Source organism: Saccopteryx bilineata, chromosome 5 (assembly GCF_036850765.1).
Source record: "Saccopteryx bilineata isolate mSacBil1 chromosome 5, mSacBil1_pri_phased_curated, whole genome shotgun sequence".
Lineage (NCBI taxonomy): Eukaryota > Metazoa > Chordata > Mammalia > Chiroptera > Emballonuridae > Saccopteryx > Saccopteryx bilineata.
In genome coordinates, this window is record NC_089494.1 from 44,954,699 (window position 1) to 44,978,941 (window position 24,243).

The following is a 24,243-nucleotide window of genomic DNA, read 5'->3' on the forward strand; positions in this document are numbered from 1 at the left end:
TCAAGCCAGATGAGCCTGCACTCAAGCCAGTGACCTTGGGGTTTTGAACCTGGGTACTCAGCATCCCAGGCCGATGCTCTATCCACTGCAACACCGCCTGGTCAGGCAAAAACCATCCTCTTCTTAAAAAGAACACATCAGCATGAATATGATGCATCATGTATGTGCCATCTACGCATGACTTCGGCTTCAGTAGAACATTGTAAAGACTTTGGCATTTATTTTGAAATGAGAAGCCACTGGAAGCTTTTGGTAAAGGAATGACACGAACCAATTTAGCTTTTAATAAGCTCACTCTGGCTGCCATGTTTAGCCAGGCTAGACAAGGACAGTCATGGTAGAGGTGGTGAGAAGAGTTGGATTCCAATTATCTATCTATCACAACATTTTATTTTGGAAACTATTTTCCCACAACCTATTACTGATTATATGGGGATTTAAACATTTATTTATTTAGTAAAACTTGTGATAAAACTAAAAATATTGGTTAAAGCAAGTTTTCTTCCTGAAAATATTACAAGTTTGATTTTAACTTTTCTTCTCCAACACCTGTTCCTATACCAACAGTTACTCTGTCTCTCAGAAGCCAGATAAGATGGTCTTTGGGACTTCTCTATAATGAGTCATCAGGTGAACCAAGTTTTAGTCCACGGGGCCTCAAGAACCAGCCAAAACTCATTCTTAAGAAAGTTTTCGCCAATCAGCAGCAAAATTCTTTTAAAGGATGGTTCTTTATTCTATGATAATATATATCCTTTCCCATTATTTGGGATAAGAATGTTCTGTCTTTTATGAAATGATGATGTATGTGTAGTATTTGTGAAGCTTTCTTAAATACATACTTGTTCAGAAAAATAAAAGTTTACAACTTTTTATCAGTCTCCAAAACACTATTTTGTGGCCCATGAAATCCACAAGTCTAGAAAACACGGCATTAGTCTACAGAGAAAAAATCTTAACATACACCTATTGTCAATCATTTTGTTTTTGTAATTGATTAAGAAGTGGCCTCTAATTCTAAAACTTTTTATCTATAATATACTCATCCTTTCCCAGAAGACAATTGTTAGTTGGAACTGAACATAGATAAAACATAATTCATTAGTTTAATTTCTTTATCATTAAAGCTTTGTATATTATACAATTAAAACAGAGAGGGTTTTTCTTTGACTATATCAGTAATACATATTAATTATAGAAAATGTAGAATTCAAAAGAAGAAAATAATTATTCATAATTTTACCATCCAAATTTCAAACACTGTTAGATGTGTTTACTATGGATATATTGCTTATTTTTTTAAATGTGTTGCAGTTAGATAGATGCTTTTTCCCCCCAGAAAGTGGAGATTGTATGATTGTTTCTTTAGTATTTATATATTGTATCAAAAGCTGTCACAAAGGCTCTGATACCTATAAAACTCAGCATATCATTACTCATAATCTCAAAACTTGGTTTCTCAGCAGATACGTGCAAATGAAACTACATATATTTTAAAAGCTCGGATGATAAGAACTGTAGGTAAACTAGGATAAAACTATACATTTTCTAATATTTAGAAACTTCTTTTAAGTTAAAAATATACATTAATAAACAGAGGTGTATTATTGTAGCCTCTCAAAAAGACTAATACGTTAAAAGTGTTGATAACCATTTTTTAAAAATAAAGGATACTTCAGAGAATTAGGGCTTTCTATTTTTGTTATCAGGGACTCTGGTAAGAGATTTGAATTTTCACACTTCCCTAAACTTGTGCTTTTTCAGTCTACCAATGGAAATCATGTCTTTGACTTTGGTAACAGGGACTTCATATTTACAATTGTATATGAAAGTTTTCCTGAACTTCTGGATAAAATACATAAGAGAGGGGAAAAAAGAGAAACATACAACATTAAAAGCTAAAATGACTAAACAGTTAAATGCCAAAGCATGAGTAAAATCTCAGTATCAGACAAGTAAAACTATAAGTAGAATCAACTCCGCCTTCATCTAATGAAGCATTGCCTAAAGATACATGCCTGAGACTTAGGAAAAATATTCATAATAAAAGACTGCCAAGCTCACCTTAATGTATTAGAAGATAGCATACTTTTGAGAACAATATACTCCACAGTATGAAGAATGTCTCAGGAAACCATGTGTATAAAATAGGAGCAGAAATCTATAAGAGGCAAATATGTTAGAATAAAAAATTACATGGGATAATATGAAAAGAGGGGGATGGTAACTAAGATATGAAATAATTCTAAGAAAGTAAAAAGAAACAGGAATACAGTTAAATCTGTGTTGGTCTCAAGAAAGGATAGAAATGATACCATGGAGAATAAGTAAGTGCTGTGGGAGGCAAACTGAATGCACACAATTGTGTGAAGTGAGGGAAAATGGGAGGAAATCAGAGACATGTTGTTAATATTCAGGGTTTCATGAAAAGGAGCCGCAAAGGAATGAGGCAGCAACCATACTGCAAGTGGAGGACCTCAATCCAGGATTGAGGTGCCTTAGGGAGATCAGCTATCCAATTTATTAAACAGAAACATGTCATCATGTGTAAGAAACTAACAGAATACAGTGTACAATTTTATTATTTAGTTTTGCAAAACTGACTAGATTTCTCTTGCCCTTTCTGAGACATAACACCACACCATCTACTGTCTGATTCCTGACCTGCAGAAAGCTCCTGCAGGGCCAAACATCCACGTCCTTGGGTCTTCCTTGGACATGACTGCCTTTAGTCATGTATGCTTGGTCTCTACTTTCACTTTCTCAGGATGGGAACAGAAAGTCACTTGGTGTTTTGGCTTTCCTCCAACGGAGACAGAAGGGTCAACACACATGCAATTGTTAAAGAGAGCAAAACAGATAGAACAAAAGTAACAATCAAAAATATATTTCCCTGATCAGACGGTGGTGCAGTGGATATAGGATTGGACTGACATGCAGAGGACCCAGGTTTGAAACCCTAAGGTCACTGGCTTGAACCCAAGGTTGCTGACTTGAGCAAAGGGTCACTTGCTCTGCTGTAGCACCCCCCCCCCGGGTCAAGGCACATATGAGAAAGCAATCAATGAACAGCTAAGATGACAAGACTAATTGACGCTTCTCATTTCTCTCTCTTCCTGTCTGTTCCTATCTACCCTTTCTCTGTCTCTCTCTCTGTCTCTGACACACACACACACACACTATATACACCATATATATATATATATATATATATTTTTTTTTTTTTTTTTTTTTTTTTTTAATCGGTTTGAAACCCTGGGCTTGCCTGAGCAGGGCACATATGGGAGTTGATGCTTCCTGCTCCTCCCCCCTTCTCTCTCTCTCTCTCTCTCTTTCTTCTCTCAGTAAATAAAATCTTTAAAAAAAAAAAGAAAAGATTCTCTTTAAATATATATATTCTAGAATACTTCCTTGGGTTGACAAAAAAGTCATTTGGATATAGATTTGAGATATTTAATGAAATTATGCTAAATTCTTTATTTTGACATGGGAATTTCCAAAACTTAGTTTTTGTGATGGACACTAAAAGTGAAGCTTCAGTGGCAGTGGCAGGCAGCTGTGGCACCTTGCGATTGGTGCAAGTGAGAACAGTTGAACTACCTAGAAATGGGAACTGTGCATCGTCTACAGCCCATGCTATCTCTGCAGCAGTCCACAGTGAGAGGAATACGTAGTGAATGTGAGGTTATCCACCAAGAGCTGGTGGTGAAAATAACATTGTGGATCCTGGGGCATGCAAAAATACTTTTGATAAATTCAATGGTAAATGCTATAAGCATGTAAAACTATGTATATCCTACAAAATAATGAAGAAGATATAAAAAAAATACTAACTATATAGCAAAAGATAGGAAAAGGAAATAGAAAACCAGGGGAAAAAAATAAAACCAAATATATTCAATCAATGTAAGTGGATTAACTTCTTTTGTTAAAAAGGAGATTTTCACTTAAAATCAAAACAGAAAACTTAATGACATTATGTTTTAAATAAGACATTACAAGTGTTAAAAGTAAAATGTTGGTCAAGAATATATCAGGTAAATGCAGAGAGAAAGAAGGTATGGGCACTATATATTATGTTATAATAACATAATAGTAAAATAAAAATGATGTATAATAGTTTATTTTTATTTAGTACTAAGGACATGTAACATCTCATTTAATCCTCATGATAGTTATGAGATTGTTAGACAATGTCAAATTTCAGACCAAAAGCAATAATCGTGACAAATATTGAATTAAAATAAGAAATGATTTAAAATAAACATGTAACATTCACAGATCAGTATGCATCAAATAATATTGAATCAAAATATAAGGTAAAAATTATAGTTACAGGAAGAAATAAGAGAAATCAAGGAATGGCTTTTGTCAGTTTCTGACATACCAAGTATGCAACAACATGAATGAACAAGATCTAAATAATATAATTTGATGAGGTGGATTTAACCAAAAATATATCACACCTTAATGGTGAAAAATGACAAATCTAGATATCAACGGTGGAGAATTTATGAAACAGATCGAATAAGCTACAATAACCATTAAGCAGCTATTAAAAGTGATATTGTATGTACATAGGTACACGGAGGAAAGAATCTAAATAAGTACATCAAAATGTTAACATTGGTTATCTGCAGATCTTGTGATTATGGGTGATTTTTATTTTGTTAGCGATGTTTGCATTTACAAGTCTTTTCAAAGGATATTTTTGCCTCTACAATCCGAGAAAAACATAATTGACCTTTCTTTAATGATTGTGATCTTAATAACATCCCACTTGATTCTCACAACTTAGGAGGAAAAGGCAGGCTACAGATTTTATTGGGGAGGAAATCAAGGTTTAGTGTATAGTGGCTTTTTTTTTTTAATGTCATAGTTAATGACAGGTCTGGAACAAAACCCTGACTTCTACCTCAAATCCTGAGAACTTTCCAGAGCTTTTTTGGGGGAGGTATACCATGTCTCCACAAAAGCCTTCTTTAAATGCTGCTGGTTCAGAATTGTCAGGTGATCAAGACTCTGAAGTAATAAAAAATATATATATAAAGTCATATTGTTTAATAGAATTTTTCACCTAAGATGATAGAAGTTAGAGGTGACTACCTCTGATTAGCTCTAAATGAGCTAGAAACTGAGGGAATGAGGAAAACACATTTTGATGGAAGATGAAAGTAAAAATAGTCACGGAAGCCAGGGCCGGTCAGCTTTAAAGGATCTGGCACCCAAAGGACGAATTTCACCTGGTCATTGACTTTTCTAGAATGGCATTGAGAAAAGAAGCTCCTTTAAATATAAACAGGTTAGTATGCCTTGTATTTTAGGCCAGACTCAAGTTCACAGTTGAGTAAATAGGTCATTTAGGCACTCACCTTCCATTATTTATGAACTATTAACAATCCTTCAGTTTCCATTTCTCTCAGTAGCTAGATGATATTAATACTTCCACTACGGTTCAATTGATTTCAGATTTGTGTTCAGTGGAAAGTGTACAGGGACACTTTGAGGGTTGCCTCTAAAATGTCAGCACTCTTCAGAGAATGGTTTTATTTCTTCATGTTGGGATGATTTTTCCACTTCTTGCTATAGGAGTTGAAATTTTCTAATTTCTGCACAATATGTAAATTAATTTTTAAAAGTTTTTACTAGTGGAATTTTTGTTATGATGGAAATAGCTCTTTGATTTTTTTTCCAATTCCTCAATAATGTATCTCTTCATAAAAATTCCAATGAAGTAATGTAAAGACTAAGAAGAAACTAAAAAGCCCCTGAAATTCCACCAAAATAAGATAACTGCCATTAACATTTTGGTCACTATATTTTCACATTTTTAGTCCATAAACATTCATATATAACCTACCATAAATTATATGTGCTGGTTTTTTGTGTTTGTTTTTTTTTTTTTTTGTATTTTTCTGAAGTTGGAAATGGGGAAGCAGTCAGACAGACTCCTGCATGCGCCCGACCGGGATCCACCCCGCACACCCACCAGGGGGCGATGCTCTGCCCATCTGGGGCGTCCCTCTGTTGCAACCAGAGCTATTCTAGCGCCTGAGGCAGAGGCCACAGAGCCATCCTCAGTGCCCCAGCCAACTTTGCTCCAATGGAGCCTTGGCTGCGGGAGGAGAAGAGAGAGACAGAGAGGAAATAGAGGGGGAGGAGGTTGAGAAGCAAATGGGCGCTTCTCCTGTGTGCCCAGGCCAGGAATCGAACCCAGGACTCCTGCACGCCAAGCCAACGCTCTACCACTGAGCCAGCCGGCCAGGGCCATATGTGCTGTTTTTTATTCCAAACTCCTTTTTTCCCCTTCTTCTTTCCCTACTTCCATCGATGCCATCATGCCCAAAGATATCAATGTTAACCACCAATGTACACTCCTCCATAGCTGTGTCTGATTAGTTAAATAAAACAGGAAATGGACGGTTTATCTTCATGTGTATTATGTGTACTTTTGGAATTTTATAAATAAGGAAGTCAGAATTTTGTCATTTAAAAAATGAAGTTTTATTACTTATTTTTCTGCTTTCCTAATTTTACCTCACAGAAATCTCTTGATTTTATTGGTAGCAAATGGCCCATGAAGTGAATATGTCACAATTTATTGAACCATTGCCCTTAGGAGAGCAAAAGAAAAACCTCCAGTTTTTCTTTACCACCACAGACAGCACTGTAGCAAAAAACATAGTGCTCTTAATTTTATAAGGTAGCTTTCTAGAAACGAAACAGTTGTAAAATTCACATTTCCATCAGCAGTGTGTTATGAAGTCCTTCTTCCCCATATATCTATTAGCAGTAGGTGTTTTTATTCTTTTTTCACTTTTGGGAAATAATCTCTTTCTTTCTCTTTTTTACTCAAATTATCTTTTATCTGACTACTTCTGAGGCTGGGCATTATTCCTCTCATTTACTGGTTATTTGAATGTATCCTTTTGTCAATATCCCATTCATTTTCTTCTATTGCATTTTCTCATATCAATTTTTTTATATATTAAAAATATAACTTTAAAATTGTCTTTCAAGGTAAATAACTCATATGCATGACTAATATTTTTCTCAATCTATGATATATGATTTGGCTTTATGAAATCTGTATCCATACAAAAAAAATTTAAAGGTAGTGAAAATCCATCTTTATTTTTTGTATAGTTTCTGGGATGGGAGTCCTGTCTTGGTTTAAAGTCTCCCATTACACATTTTTTTATTACACATTTTTCTGAATTTATTCTAACCTTTTAAAAATTGTCTTTAATCTACATAGACATCTTTGTATAGAAATTCAACTCTTTCTTCTGGAATGGTAGCGATTTATACTGCAAGATTTGTTAATCATATTTTCCCCACCAAACTGGAATGCCACCTTTTTATACATTAATTTTCTTAAATGATAATTTCCTACCACTCTTTGTTATGCTCTACTTCTTTGCTTATATGTCAATACTATTGATTATAATGTATGTTTTAATCAATACTTTATAAATATACTATACTTTATAGTATATTTCAATATCTTTTATAGCAAGTCCTCCTTCCCCAATTTGGAGAAAATGGCCTGGTGGTTAACTGTTTGAAAACACACACTCGGAAGGGTGAACATACAATACAATGTACAGAGATGTGTTGTAAAATTGGGCACCCAAAACCTGTATAATTATATTAATCAATGTCCCTCAATAAATTCAATTTAAATATAAATACACAGACACACACACACACTCTAAAGTCAAACTGAATCCTGACTTCAAGTTACTTCACATCTCTTTATATCAATTTATTGGTAAAGTGAGGGTGATAGTATTTATCTCAACAGTTGTTGTGAAGATTAAGTAAAGAAAAACAGAATACTTAAAATGTTTTCTGATATTATACATCGAAAAATTAATTAGCCGTTGTAATTTTCTTAACTAGTTATGCAAGATTTCTTTCATATGAACTTTATTGACTTTTTTCAATTGAAATCCTCCAAAAACAACTTCAATTTCATTAAATATATGTATTCATTTTGGGACAATTTATATTTTTAGGATACTAAGTCCCACATCCTAGAATTCTGCATTACATTATTTTATGTTATTTTAAAAATGTTTTGCCCTCTCAGATTTTTAAAAAGTCTTCAATATGAATCTAACTTAATTCAAGACTTGTGCCTTTCTTGTTAAATTTATTCTTAAGTTTAAAAAATTATTTTTCTTATTTTGAATGCAATATTTTCCCCATTTCCAGCTCTAGATGGCTTTTGCCAGTGTAAACAAAGAACATGTTATCTTATTTATTTACTCCAGAATTTTCTATTAGAATCTTTTGTTTTCTCTAGATATATAATTATATCATCAACAAGGTGTGTGTATACTTTCTTTACCAATATGTACATTTTATATTTCATTTTTTTGTCTAAATACTTTAACTATGATGATATATCCTTGTTATCATGAGAATAAGGGAAATTAAGAATCTTACCAGACATAAACAAAGGACACCAAATTCTTTACCATTAGTAAAAACTATGTTGAACTATACATAAAGCAGGAGACTCAAAATACCACCACCGTAAAGGAGACAGTCCTCACAGTTCAAGTGTCCCCAAAGCAGCCTCATTACCAACGATAATGATCAAAAAGGGCCTTTGAGAAGCACAGTTACCATCTTCAGGAGTATTTTATACCTTTGAGTCCTCTTCCAACTAATTTCAAGTTTCATATCTCCCTGGCTACCAGAGATGAGTGATTAATAAAAACTCCACCCTGATTTATCAATGTCACCCCATTAAAATTAATTTAAAAAAACAAACAAACACAAAACTCCAGAACAATTTAATGACAAAAGTCTTTACCACCCCAGAGATTGACCACATGCTTTTTCTTTTTCTTTTCTCAGTTCGGAGAAGATTATTGTAATTGATTTATCCTCTTATTTGATAATTCAGCAAGCGTTAGTGAGATTCCTATAAGGTGACAATTACTTCAAGATTAGTCTTGAAGAAGACCGATCTCTGCTTATGGATGATACAATGTCTAGATAAGGAATCAGGCATAGAAGTAAATAATGGAAATGATATGTGAAAAGTTTTACAGCACAAATAAGTATCAAGAAGTATGCAGGGTCTGGGATTTTACTCTCCTTTCAAGCTAACGAGTGAACTTGTTGTTGTTTTATGGGTGCTAGAAAAAGACATGAGGCTTCTGGATCAGAGTCAAAGACTTTCTTATTCACAGCAAAAGCAGTTGTCAGAGCTTCTTGCTCATTTGCAATGGTTCCCCATTTCTCTCAGATCCTACAGGGGTGACACAATGGGTCCGTCGTGGTTGTCTGCACACTCAGTGGGTTGTGTTACAGGACACCAACACTGAATTTGAGGAATTCCTTGCTTTTATAGCTAGGGGAATCAAGCTTGCTCTTTAGCTGGGGGGAGATGCTACCTCACCATTGTTTGCTACAAATCCAACCCTGAGGAATGGCCAGGCCTTACATTCTTGGCATACCCAGCAGATCATGCAGGAATACCCAGAGTCCATGGCGGATTGCCTCTACCAACAGCAAATATAACTGCCAGAGGCATTAAAACCTAAGTTGTCTCAAGAAAAGTGATTTAACAAATTTGTAATTAAACACATAGCTATTTTATGTGGTTTCTTTAACTGCTGCATCTATCTTGAAGTTCTATAAAGAATGCTAAGTCTATTTACCATTCCTAGGGAAAATAAAATTAAATGCAGTTGTAGATCAAGGGGTCAGATTAAGTAGAGAAAGAATGTATTTTTTAAAAAGACACTAGTAATTTGGAAAGGTTTGTAGAATGAGCTGTACCTGGACTTGAGGAGTTTCTTCCTAAATTCTTTGTTCTGTGACTTTTCACAAACGACACAACTCCTGTGCTTCCTAACATGTACCTTGCAGGCTATTGCCAGTATTGAAAACAAAGCTGATGAAGCATGCTGCACATCATAGGTGTTCAGTAAGTGGCAGGTTCTAGTATTGTTATGTTCAAACATATGAATAATAAATAGAGTTTGCTAGCATCTTCTTTGTTCTCTTTCTGTCATTTTGAATTAAGCAATTCACTTATCTCTCAATTACAAGGCTGTGACTCCCCCAAGAGCACTGAATTTTAGTCATCATAATGATCTAACTAGGCTTCAACTCTCTTTTCCTCTTTTACCTGAATGACAATTTTTCAAAGCCAACATCTTTTTCAAAAACCTTTGCATGAATGAAGCAAAGAGAAAGATTTGATACAGAGTATATATGTATAATTTATCACATCTTGTTTAGTTTTAATCATAAAAGTAACATATGTATTTTTAAAAGTCTAACAATAGCAAGTAATTGAAGTAAAAGTATAAATATCCATCCCACCAATCCCATTTCACCAAGGATGATCATTAATAAGATTTTGACATAGCCTCCCGGCCCTTTTCCTATGCATACCAAATACAGTGTTGATTATTTTTTCCCCAAAGATTATATGAATTATGCTCAGATGAGAGCACTGCATTATTATTTCTAATTACTAGCTTGTGAGGGTTAATTTTTTATTTAAAGCCACTTTTACTGTTTGTGTGTGCCTATGATTCTTAGTCCTAAAGAAATGCCAAGAAAGTCCCTACTGTCTAATGTTTTGAAAACCCCAAATTCATGGTCTTCTTTTTCCTAGAGTTTCTTTCATATTCTTATAAATACATTTCCTGGAATACAACTCAATCTTCATCGGCTTTATAATGAGTTTTGGTCATTTCTGTGAAACTAATAGGAAGATTTTTATCTTCTGTTTTTATTGACTATTTATGATCTTTAAATTCTCCTAACACCACCCTGAGGCAACATAGAAAACATCTTATATTTACAGGGAGTGCTTTACAAGTTACAAAGTTCTTTCTCAATTGTCTGGCATGCTCCTCACAATGGCTCTATGATGAATGACAAATATTATTAGTCTAACTGACTAATAGGGCAATTGAAGTAATGAAGGTTAAGAAGTGACTTGCCTAAGGTCACACAGTAACAGTCACAAGCCCAAATCTCTTGACTTTACATAGCAAGTAATTTACAGAGCAATTATCTAGGATGAGTTAAGCCTTCACACATAGGCCATAGTTCGGAAAACACTCAGAATTTGTAGAAGACATGCTTGATGTCTTTAAAAAGTATTCTCTTTTAATTAAAAAATAAGTTAAGATAAGCTATATATACCTGTAGCTAATTTTTAGCTAATTTGTTTTAAGATAAATATAGTATTAATAATATAAATAGGGCATTAATCATTCTTATCCATTGAGAATCTGTACTTCACTCCTCTTTTAGCAATAAAACCTTTGTGGTGATGAGAATTTAATGCTAACTAAACAAGAAAGGCAGGCAATTCTATTCATTTGAATTTATTCATTCCTGGCAAAAGGAATACATAAGGATATATCAGAAGTATGACTTTAGTAAGACAATTTTAAAAAATAGGCTTGATTTTTAGAGTAGTTGTAGGTTTACCAGTCAATTAAAAATTGAATGGAAAATGCAGAGACTTCCCATACCTTCCCTTAGCCTCTCCCCTTCTCCTGCCAGAGCATTTCTCCTATTATTAACACCTTGCATTAGTATGGTACATTAGTTACAATTGATGAGTCAATAACACATATTATTAAGTAAAATCTATAGTTTACATTAAGGTTCCCTTTTTGCATTACACAGTTCTATGGGTTTTAACAAATGCGTAATTTCATGTAACCACCATTACAGTATCATACAGAATATTTTCACCACCTTAAAAATCACCTGTGCTTCATCTATTCAATCTTCCCTTTCCCTCAATCCCTAGCAACCACTGAGCATTTTTTTTACTGTCTCCACAGTCTTGTCTTAGAGTATGCAGCCTTTTCAGATCGACTTCTTTCACTTAGCAATATCTTTTTTAGCCCTGGCCGGTTGGCTCAGTGGTAGAGCGTCGGCCTGGCGTGCAGAAGCCCCAGGTTCGATTCCAAGCCAGGGCACACAGGAGAAGTGCCCATCTGCTTCTCCACCCCTCCCCCTCTCCTTCCTCTCTGTCTCTCTCTTCCCCTCCTGCAGCCAAGGCTCCATTGGAGCAAAGATGGCCCGGGCGCTGGGGATGGCTCCTTGGCCTCTGCCCCAGGCGCTAGAGTGGCTCTGGTCGCAACAGAGCAACGCCCCGGAGGGGCAGAGCATCGCCCCCGGGGGGGGGGGGGCAGAGCGTCGCCCCCTGGTGGGCGTGCCGGGTGGATCCCAGTCAGGCGCATGCGGGAGTCTGTCTTACTGTCTCTCCCCGTTTCCAGCTTCAGAAAAATACAAAAAAAAATTATATATATATATTAGTTTCTTTCATGTCTTTGTGTAGCTTGATAGACAATTTCTTTTAGTACTAAATAATATTCAATATTATAGATGTATCATGGTTTCTTTATACATTCATCTATTGAAGGACATCTTGGTTGCTTCTAAGGTTTAATAATTACAAATAAAATTGCTATAAACATTTGTATGTTGGTTTTTGTGTGGACACAAGTTTTTCATTTATTTGGGTAAGTACCTAGGAATATGATTGCTGGGTTGTATGATAAGAATATTTTCAGTTTTTTAAGAAACTGCCAAACTGTCTTCTAAAGTGCCTGCTCCATTTGAAAGTCCCTGTTGCTTTGCATTCTCACCAGCATTTGATGTTGTCAGTACTTTGGATTTTAGCCTTTCTAATGTATGTGTAGTAATATATCATTGTTGATTTAATTATTATAAAAGGTAATTGCTTTTTGAATTTATTAGACTGACCATTCTACATCTAAATCTGCCTAAAACAACTAGATCAGCTTTTCTTCAATTTAGTGTGTTTATTATTTCACAGTAGACATATCCACTGTATGATTCTAGTGAAAAAAATATAAGTAAAAAAACTTAAGAAAAATTGTGCATTCAGAACAAAGAGAAGGAAATAATAAGAGGCTGAAACAGAGACTGTGCTGTCATGTGGAAACGGGCCAGTGTGTTCGACACTTGTAAGGGGCAAAGATAAAAATGATTTAACAGCAGTATTTGAGGTAATAAAAAAAGAGAGGACTAGTTGGCAACCAGCAGTGTGCAGTAGATTGTAGATTGCCAATAAAAATGCGAATGGGAACATTTTACTATGTAATTGGAGACAACTGCTTCATATTCCGGAGATACCATACAAGAAGAAATATCAATATTTGAGTGTGGTATGGTTGCAATAGTTTTTAAAAATGAGAAGTTTAAAATGTGTAAGATAGAGGTTAGAAAGGAACTGGTAAAGCAGAGGCAGGGAGTGCCCTGACCACATCCCCTTGGGCCTCATGCTTTTAATCAGTGACAGCATTTCCATCTTTTTGCTTCAGGGCTAATGATGACAAGAGCTGGTGTAAAAATACTCCACTTCCCAAAGCCCTTGGGTAGATAAGTCTAAGTCACATGTTTACACTGGCTCCTGGAATGGCTTGATAACACCCCCTTTGCTGGATGCCTTCTCTTCCTTGGCGCACTTACCCGGTGCCATAACTGTGTTTTCTTGAGACCAACACTCAGTTATACTTTTTGCACTAGAATCCTTGTCTCGGGGTTAGCTTCTGGAAGAACCGAAGCTCAGAACAGTTGTTGGTTACATGTTTCTTCAGAATCCCACATTCCCCTCGGTTACTATTGCTGCTCTTTTTCAAGGCTCTCCTGAACCCTTTCCATTTATGTCCATTTATGGGACCCGTTACTCTCCTCTTGCAGTTGCTAGGTCACTGCAGCTAGAGGATAACATCTGGTAAATTTTGCAGAATGCAGAGGAAATTAATTAAATTTAGTGTTAACTCTCCTTCATGTGTTTGCATTTTAAAGGGGATCCTTGGGAAAAGAACTCAAAGGAGTGACTGTCTAGCTGTGAAAATTCAGATTCTATGCCATCTGAATGGAGGAGAATTTTTTTTTCTTTTTTTAAGTGAGAGGAGGGGAGATAGAGAGGCAGACTCCCACATGCACCCTGACTGAGATCCACCCAGAAACCCTGTCTGGGGCAGATGCTGGTATCAACCAAGCTATCCTCAGCGCCTGAGGCCAACGCTTGGACCAGCAAGCCACTGGCTGCGAGAGGGGAAGAGAGAGAAGTGGGGAGAAGGAGGTGAAGAAAAGCAGATGGTTGTTTCTCATGTGTGACCTGACCAGAGATCGAACCTGGGACGTCCGCACGCTGGGCCTACGCTCTATTCACTGAGCCAACTAGGGCCGGAGCTGGTTATTTTAAGCAAGACTTTTATTCTCATGTCCTTTACCTCTGATTGATATTCCTAGGGTTATTTGGGGGGGGGGGATAAAGCAGATGAACTAGTCACACTCTTAGTGACAAGTCAAACTTAGAAATTAGCTGAAAGGGGAATTTAATTTAGGAGAGGAATTTGAGGGAAAGCCAAGGAATTAAGCATAATATTGCAAGAAGATTGAAACAGCATATTCATTGGTTCCAAGACACTTTTTCACTCACATTTTAACATCTCTGAAATCAAATTGCATCTTATAATCAATAGCATCTCTTAACTGCCATTGTCAGGTGGTAATCACATTGTCATTGTCATTGCCTGTAATGTGAAATTGGGTCATAGCTATTCATATTGTCACTTCAGTTGAATTATGTGCACTGTTGGTACAACACATTCCGTTTAATTGCTATTTAAAGTGTCATCAATATAACACTATGATTCAGGATTGAAAGAAATAGTTATCATGTATATAGAATGGAACAAAAAGAAATCTGTAATGTGTAAATTTGATATTAAGGAAATTATTTGTCAGTAGATGGATATTTGTAAATTCCGTATTTTCTTGGAAAGCAACAATAAATGCTTTATAAGATGTAAGAAAGAAAAAAGATGCCCACTAGTGGAAGTTATATTATCTTTCATTATTGAGATTCATGCAAAAGGATTGCCTATCATACACAAAGCAACAGTGGCAAAAGAAATTGCCAAATTCTTCATAATAGATTAATGAAATCTCAAAGCAATAGAAGGCTGAAGTAAAACAAATTATGTATCGCACAAGATTATCATTAAGATGTACAATATCCATTTATCAGAAACATCTTGCTGATTTTGAACAGACTGCACTTAACTTCCAGCATGATGCCATTGAAAACAAATTAAACTATGTGTTTAATCAAATAGGTAACGCTGGGAAAGGGAGATTGGTTTTCTCAGACAAGATGTAAATTTACATGGTCAGTGTGAAAGGATATTTATAGGGATCAAGAATATGAGTTTGGGTAAGCTTATGCCTGTCAATTGCTGATGTTACCAACCTATTTAAGTTAAACTATAAAACAACGTCTAAGAATAAGAACTTCTTAGTTATTAGGATTGAACCAAAATAGTATGAGTGATGATTAAGCTGATAGAAGACTGGTTAGAAGTGTTCTGGAATAGATATCTGAGAACGTATTATATGTTTTAGTCCTCAGTGATTTTACGAACATGTATTTGAACACTTAAATAATAATATCACCTGAAAGTGTAATGATGTGATTGTTAATCATGATGATATAATTAGGTCACTACAACCTTTTAATGCTTCAGGTAACAAACTATTAAAGACCATTAGCAGAAGGAATGTGAGTCCTGGTTATTGTCTAAAAAACCTTCTATTGAGAACTTTTGGTAAGATCAAGAAAGTGCCAGCATCAAAATGTACAGAATGGAGACAATAGTTGTGCTCACTTTAAATTAATGCAACATCATCAACATTCTTGATGACTCAGAGGACATTATTTTATTTTTTTAAATATGGATGCTAATAATCTAAATTCAGAAAAGCTGAATTTTAGGCATGTGAAGAAGTTTTAGGAATACATTAACGAACTTATTTCATGCACACTTACCCTTTTATGTACACAATACTGTTATGTGATTTTAAATATCTATGTGTTGAGCCCTGGATGGCGAATGGATGGATAAAGCGTAGTCCAGGCACACCAAGATCTCAGGTTTGATCCCCAGTCAGGGCACATACAATAAGCAATCAATGAGTATACAAGTAAATAGAACAACTAAATGGAGCAACAAGTTGATGCTTCTCTCTCTCTCTCTCTCTGTCAAAAATCAATCAATGAAGAAAAAAACAATAGTACTTCTTCAGAAAAGTGTTCCTTTAAAAAGAAAAACCCATATGTTGAAATAAATAAAAAGAATTCTTTCAATAATGATAAAATAAAATTCTAAGTGGTATGAAAAATAATGTCATAGTCTATATTTTTGCTTCAAGGCAAAAAAACATTATAAGAAATACAGGTCAGTTTATAGCAATGAAAAATTTGAGTCATTAGTAATATATAACAAGTCTGAATTTTTTGACAGAACCACAAAGAGAAAATTCACAAAATATATTTTAACATGCCTCTTTCAATAACTGATAAAAATTAATCAGGCAAAAAAATCAGCAAGGATGTAGAAATTTGAACAACAGAATTAACAAACTTGAGTTAAGGAACCTGTAAGACATTTGACCCAACAACTGCAAAATTTGCATTCTTTGAGAGTTCACATAGAATATTTGTTTACAAAAGGTTCATACGCTGGACCACAGAGCAAGTCTCAACAAAATTTAAGGGACTGAAGTCATTCAGAACATCAGTTCTGATTAGAATTTTTAAATCTATAAAAAATTAGTTTAAGAAAACATAGAAAATCTTTAAGTTTGGAAATTAACCAATACATATCTAAATAAGTCTTTAGGATGAATGTGGAATCCTGACAGAAATAAAATGATTGAAAAGGCAAAAAAAAATTTATCAGTATTTATATCATCGTATATATTATGGCTTGTATATGCAAAATATCCAAAAGAATCTACAAATAAATTTTTAGAATGATAAGAGATATTACAAACATTATTAGAATCAAGAAGAGTTTACCAAAGTTGCTAAATTCAAAATCAATATATGAAAGTCAAATGCATTTCCACATACCATCAAAAGCAATTAGAAGAGAAAGATACCATTTCATTAGCAAAACTACCAACTACATAGAAATAAACCTGTCGAAAATGTGTAAGCACTATGTGGAAAATTATAATGCTTCATAGAGAGACATTAAAGAAACTTAAATAAGTGAATTAAAACACAATTATAAAGACACCAAATCTTCCAAATGTATCTAAAGATTTATTGCCATTCAAATTCTCAACATGGCTGTGAGTGTGTGTATAGCTCAACAAGCTGATTCTAATATTTATGTAGAAATGCAAACAAAACCTATTCTACTTGACATCGAACCTACTATAAAACCCTAGTAATTAGTAAAACAGCTTGCTGATAGAGGAGCGATAAACAGAACTATAAGATGAAATGCAGGAAATCCATCCATTTTTAGACACTTCATTTATGACAGTTGCCATAGCGGAGCAGTAGTGAAAGAATAGAATGTTCAATAAATGTTGTTGGAATTGAATAATCATATAGAAACAAGTGAAAGGGACCTCTCATTATTAACAAGCCCCAAGAAAATTAAAATTAAAGGCAAAACTATAAAGACTTAAAAAGATAATATAAACAAAACCTCTCAGGGAAAGATTTCTTAAATCATAAAAAGCATTAGCCATAAGGGAAGAATTTGACTTCATTAAAATTAAAAACTTCTATTCATTGTCACTATGAGATAATGAAAAGACAAGCCATAGAGTAGAAGGTATGTGTAATACTCATACACAAGAAAGACACACAATAGAAAACGGGCAATTTCTCTTTCTCTGGTTTTCTCTTCCTTCTTCAACCATCACACACTTAGGAGTGTTTTTGTTTTTGATTTTGTGTTGTTGCTCTTTTTTTTAATTTTTAGGTATATATATATATATCTAAAAATATATAAATATGATAACTACTGAAGGGAAAACATGAGTACATCTTTGATACTTACAAAAATAAAAAGTGTTAATTTGGTTTTGAATCTATACAGATCAATTTTCCATAAGATGTTTCTGTCTCATACATTTAAGCGAGGCACTATTCAGAAAAATGCGAAAGGAAAGTGAGAGGATAGCCTGGATGAAAACAATGGTGATTCTTTGCTCTTAAAAAAAAGAAAGAGAATGAATAATTTAACCTTACAAGACATGGGCAAAAACTGAACCTGAAAGGGAAGGTAAAAGAGGTTTAAGTAGGGAAAAAAATGAAAAAGTGTACACAACAGAGCTGAGAAATGTTGAAAGGTGGTATCTAAATGATGAACAAAAAAGAACTCCTATAACAGTGAGAAAAACAAAGACAAAATGGTGATTCTTGGAAGGTATATGGGGAAAAAACAGTGAATGTAAAAATTAACAAATGGAACAAATTCTAACTAGAATGAATATGAAGTTGTCAGCATGCAGAAATCAGAAATTTGGTATCATGCTTATAAGTAGGATCACTTTAATTTATTTACCTTATGAGTTTCTGTCAATTCATGGGTTTTTTTCTTTTAGAGCTTTCTAATTTGAGGGGGGAGTGGGAAGAGTTTTGAAAGTTACGGAATATGAAAGAACAGAAATTCAGATACTTGATGTTTACATCAAGTTTTACATATAGAACTGCTAATTAACATGCATCATCTAATAAAACTGTGACCTCATTTCTTTCCTAGAAAGACCCTATGGTTTACTAATCTGGATAATCTACTTTTGATTAAATGCTAATTTTTCACTTGTAGATTTTTTTTTCCTACTATTGACCTTTTGGCCATTTCATGGATAATTAGCACCTCCTTCAGAAAGGAGGGCATAGGGAAACTAAATAAATGCCTTTGTCTACACTTATTGTGCTTTCTGTTAGTCCTGCATTGAGAAAGATCTAATAACAAAGAAGTTTAACGCTATGACTAAAATGATGATGTTGTTCACAGTGGAACGCTACTTAGCCATAAAAAAGAAGGAAATCTTACCTTTTGCAGCAGCTTGGATGGACCTGGAGGTTATTTGCTAAGTGAAATAAGCTGGTCAGAGAATGACAAGTACCATGTGATTTCACTTATATGTGAAATCTAATGAACAAAATAAAGTAACAAAATATATAGAAACAGACCCGTAGATACGAAGAACAGATTGACAGCTGTCAGAGAGGATGAGGGTTGGGGGGGAGGGGGGCTGGGTGAAAAAGGTGAAGGGATTAAGCAAAAAAGAAAAACCAACTTGTACACACAGACAACAGTGCAGGAATTGCAAGAGAGAAGGGGTGGGGCAGGTGGAGGAAGGTGGGAGGTATAGATGGTGATGGAGGGAGACTTGACTTGGGTTAGTGCACACACAATGCAATATGCAAATGATATGTTATAGAATTATACACATGAAACCTCTATAATTTTGTTAACCAATGTCATTTCAATAAATTCAATAAAAAATTAAAAAAAAATAAAATAAAATGACAGTGTTGTTCAAGACACCTACAAGGTGAGTGAGCTCTTGAGACACTCAGTGGTGGACAATAGGGCCACTGTGGGTGATAATACATGCTCCCCTTGAAAGGGTTAGATTATTTTAATTTACACAACATAAGTTGTGGAAGTTAGTCAACATGGACAACATCAAACACGGACCAAAAAAAATACCTTAAGCAAGCCATAAAGCACATTGCTGGATTTACCATGCTTCATAATGAGTAACACTTTTATCTAAAACTTATCCTAAGCCTAAAGTAAAATGATTTTAAAAACAGAGCAATATACCCCATAAGAGTCTATATTCACAGTAAGTTTCTGTGGCTTTATAATAGATTGTTGGAATAAATCCCAAATAATTTCCCAATTTATTGATATATCTATTTTTTTATGATATGTATAGTTAAGCTGTTATGTTGTTTCTGCTCACTTTTTTTTTTTTTTAGGGAAAATTTCATGGAAATCCAATGCATGTAGCTGTGGTTATTTCAAATTGTTTAAGGGAAGAGAGGAGAATATTGGCTGCAGCCAACATGCCCGTCCAGGTAATATTTTCTGAACTTGTGATCTTGTTATCACCTTGAGCTAAATTTTTCTGGAACCGAAATTCTTTTCTTGTACACCAGTCTCTTCTACCTGTGTTAATGGTGCCACCATCCTTCCGGTCACTTGTAATCAAGGTATAGGAATCATCTTTGAGTAAGATCTTTTTCTCTGATTCTTTATTGGGATAAGCACCATGTTCTTCCAGAATGTGTTTCTAGAATCTTATCTATATATTCTTTCCTAGTTATACTGATCACTCTGGCCCATGGTCTTATAACATTGGTTCAAGAATATAGTAACTACCTCCTAGCAGAACTTCTACCATTTGGACTCTGCTTCCCTCAGCACATTTATCCTCAGGGATTGATATTGCCCCCAAAACCCTTCAGTAGCTCCTGATTTCCTACCTCACAAGTCCAAACGACTCCACAAGCAGGAATTTTGTCTTACAGAAAACTCCATAAATACTTGCTTGTTGATTGCTTGAATATAATTAGCTCTTCCTTTTTTTTTTTTTTTTTTTTACACAGAGAGAGAGAGTCAGAGAGAGGGATAGATAGGGACAGACAGACAGGAACGGAGAGAGATGAGAAGCATTAATCATCAGTTTTTCATTGAGACACCTTAGTTGTTCATTGATTGCTTTCTCATATATGCCTTGACCGTGGGCCTTCAGCAGACTGAGTAATCCCTTGCTCAAGCCAGCGACCTTGGGTCCAAGCTGGTGAGCTTTGCTCAAACCAGATGAGCCCATGCTCAAGCTGGCGACCTCGGGGTCTTGAACCTGGGTCCTCCGCATCCCAGTCCGACGCTCTATCCACTGCGCCATTGCCTGGTCAGGCAGCTCTTCCATATTTTACATTATATTTTATCCCACTATTTTTGAATGAATTTAGAACTTCCATTAAAGACAAATAGAGGAATCAATGAAATCCTTAGTGAATATTTTTTTAATCTTTATTTTAAAAAGAGTATGTTAATAAGCAATTTTCCAAGTGACACTTTTCATAGTCACACCACATTTATTTTTGAAGGTCCAATAAAAATTTTTAACTATTAAAAATTCTCAAGTTTAGTTAATTTCAGGTTATGGTTATTTTGGGAGAAGTAGGAAGTTTTAAAAATGTACTATTCTTTCTTATATGAAAAAGAGGATGATATTATTTTTATTTAATTTAAAATATAAAGTATAATAAGTTTATAAAATAAATATAGTTTGATTCAGTGCTTTGGAGGTAAAATTAAGATGCTATTACTAATATATGGTATTTTCATATTTACATTCTAAGCTATCCTTTTTCTGTATCCCTCTTATCTCTTGTCGTTTTAGTGGGTATGTGTGTGTGTTGTTCCTTTACAATGTCAGATATCAATTAAATTAGAACACGTTTATTTGAATAGATGCTGAATATTTGACTAATCAAAGTCACTCTGTAAATAATCTGCCAGTACCACATACTACTACAAAATATGCACTGATTTGTAAATATCAAAGAGGTAGAAAAAATGAAGATTCATGAAAATGGGGAGTTTTATAAAGATTTTACAATCTGAAGAAAATGGTGTAGTTGAAAGAACACTTGATCAACAAAGACAGGGGTTCCACTTGAGATACCACCACTGACTTGCTGCAGATCTTAGCCAAGTCATTTACCTTTTTAATCGTAGCTCCCCTCCCAACTGTAATGCAGTGGGGTTGCTGACATCTCTAACTCTCATGTCTAAATGTCTATGTATTGTAACTTTATATCTAAGGAACACATTCAATGTCAGATTATTAGTGACCAAGAAAGGGTGGTTGAAGAAGGTGGCTAACCTTTCTATTTAATTAGGCTAACATTTTTATATATTCTTTAGTAAACTCCCTTGTTCTGGTGTAAAAATAATCCTCTTGCTGTCAGATTCATCTGATTTTAAGTCCAACTTTAGATTTAAGTCTAATTAAATATAGTTTTACTATATTAATTTTAAATTGCAGGCATTAGTTTTATAGAATTTTATAAAATATAAAAGAATTTTTATTATAGCAAATTAAGAAAAAAAATTAACCATTAAACTATCTACAATTTCACTATTCATAGATAACACATTTAGAATATTTTGGTGTGTGTGTGTGTTCTTTCAATCACTTGTACTTGAGTATATACACATCTATACATACAGCCATATATTTATAAATATATACATATTTAAGCACTACATATCATAAATATAGTGTTTTTATAATTTTCTCTATTTTTAACATTTTGACACTACTTATATGTCATTAAATATTTTTCTACAGCATGATTATTATTATTTTTTTTAATGAGAGAAAGACAGATATACAGGAAGGGAAAGAGAAATGAGAAGCATCAATTCTTTTTTGCAGCACCTTAGTTGTTCATTGATTGTTTTCTCATATGCGCCTTGACCAGAGGGTCTACAGCTGAGCCAGTGACCCCTTGCTCAAGCTAGCAACCTTGGGTTCAAGCCAGCGACCATGTGGATCATGTCTATAATCTCATGCTCAAATCATCAACCCTGTGCTCATGCTGGTGAGCCTATGCTCAAACCAGCAACCTCGGGGATTTTGAACCTGGGTCCTCTGCATCCCAGGCCGACACTCTATCCATTGTGCCACTGACTGGTCAGGCTCCACAGCATGATTTTTAATGGCTCTAGAGTATTTCATACCATATTGATCCAAACCTCAGGTTAAAGTATACTACATATGTTACATTCATCATAAACCTGTTTTATCAACATCATTGAAATTTCAAGACATTCTCTTTCCAGGGACCTCTGGAGAAATCCTTACAAAGTTCTTCAGTTTCGGAAAGACAGAGGAATGTGGAACACAAAGTGGCTGCCATTAAAAATAGTGTGCAAGTGAGTGATCTTATTAGATACCGAGAAAGACTAGCTATTGTCCCCATACAACTAACTATGTGCCTTTTTCCTATGTGCCCAAAGTGACTGCATACAGAAATTGTAGGGCAATTTGTTAATAAGTCTCTCACACACTATGTTCATATTACAAAAGATTTCTTTTGGGGGAGCTTTTTAACTTTAATTACTAGAGACTGGGTCTACCCACCACACTCCTTCACTGAGAACCATGTGGCCTTAGACAAGTAAGTTACTTCACATCTTTAAGTTTCTGCTTCTTTACCTAAAAAAGTAAGGATAACCACCATCACAGGATTGTTGTGAGGACTGCAGCAGATAATATATCAAAAATCTTTAGCCTAGGTCTTGATGTTTAATATCTATTATGTCTGAGCAGAAAAACATTAGCAGGTTTGGAAAAGAGAAAAGTAAAAATCTCAAAGTAGAAGCAGGAGGCACAGAGGAAGCATAAATTTTATTTTTCTAAGTAGTGGAGAGGAAAACAATTTATACCCAATAGTCATAAACTTCAGCAGATTAAAAAGGAAACTTTAAGCAAAATGATAATTGGTACAGTAATACAGAAATGTACGGAACCAAAAGGGGAAAAGTATCTATATTCTCAGATTTAAAAAAAAAAAAGATATTAGTAGCATCATTTGGAACTAACTGAGGAATAAAAGGCAAGATACTGAGAGATTTCCCGTTAGGCAGAGAAAATGGAAGAGCAAATTTAGTCTGGTTCCTATAGAATTATTCAACTCTCACAGGATTCTATTTAGTTAGTCTGGCATATGACTGGAAACTGGGAGCACAAAACAGTATATTTTGAAATACCGATGATGTTTCATTGCCGTGTTTAATTGTAACAACTGAGAGAGTATGCTTTCTTTTGTAAAAAGATAACAGAACAAGACGCCAAATATTTAGAAGACCTACAAGATGAATTTGACTACAGGTATAAAACAATTCAGACAATGGGTAAGTTTTTGTTTCATTTACACAGAGACATTAAAGCATCATGACTAGGGTTTTTTCTTGACGGACAGAATTAATGAATTGATCTACTACCCTAAGTGAGTTATTATTTTTTTTTGAAGGGAGGGTTCAGGAGAGGAATATTTATTTTGTTTCCTTCTTTTTTCTCCAAATAAGCATTTTTTTAAATCAACCAATTCTTTGTAAATTATAAAGCTGATGAGAAAGAAATTCCACTTTAACATACAGCTCCAAAAACTAAGTATGTTCTCATATTAGAGCAAATAACATTTTCACAATTAAAAAGGATAATAATAATTGCCTAACGTGTTCAGGAAATTAGTAATATTATTCCTACGTGAGTTTTTTTTAAATATGATTTTTTCAAATAATAAAATAGGAATGAGAATCTCTGTAGGAAATTTAGAAAATAGAGAAAAGCAATAAAAATAAAAAATTA

The 24,243-nt window shown here is 34.4% G+C and overlaps 1 protein-coding gene across 1 annotated transcript in view; it reads left to right on the forward strand.

Moving 5' to 3' along the window:
• Positions 1–24,243, forward strand: part of STAT4 (signal transducer and activator of transcription 4) — a 108,763-nt gene that overhangs the window by 37,188 nt on the left and 47,332 nt on the right. The window contains exons 3-5 of the mRNA XM_066279217.1: positions 19,835–19,933; positions 22,713–22,805; positions 23,708–23,786. Coding sequence (XP_066135314.1) covers positions 19,835–19,933; positions 22,713–22,805; positions 23,708–23,786 — 271 coding nt within the window. The remainder of the gene's footprint in view (positions 1–19,834; positions 19,934–22,712; positions 22,806–23,707; positions 23,787–24,243) is intronic.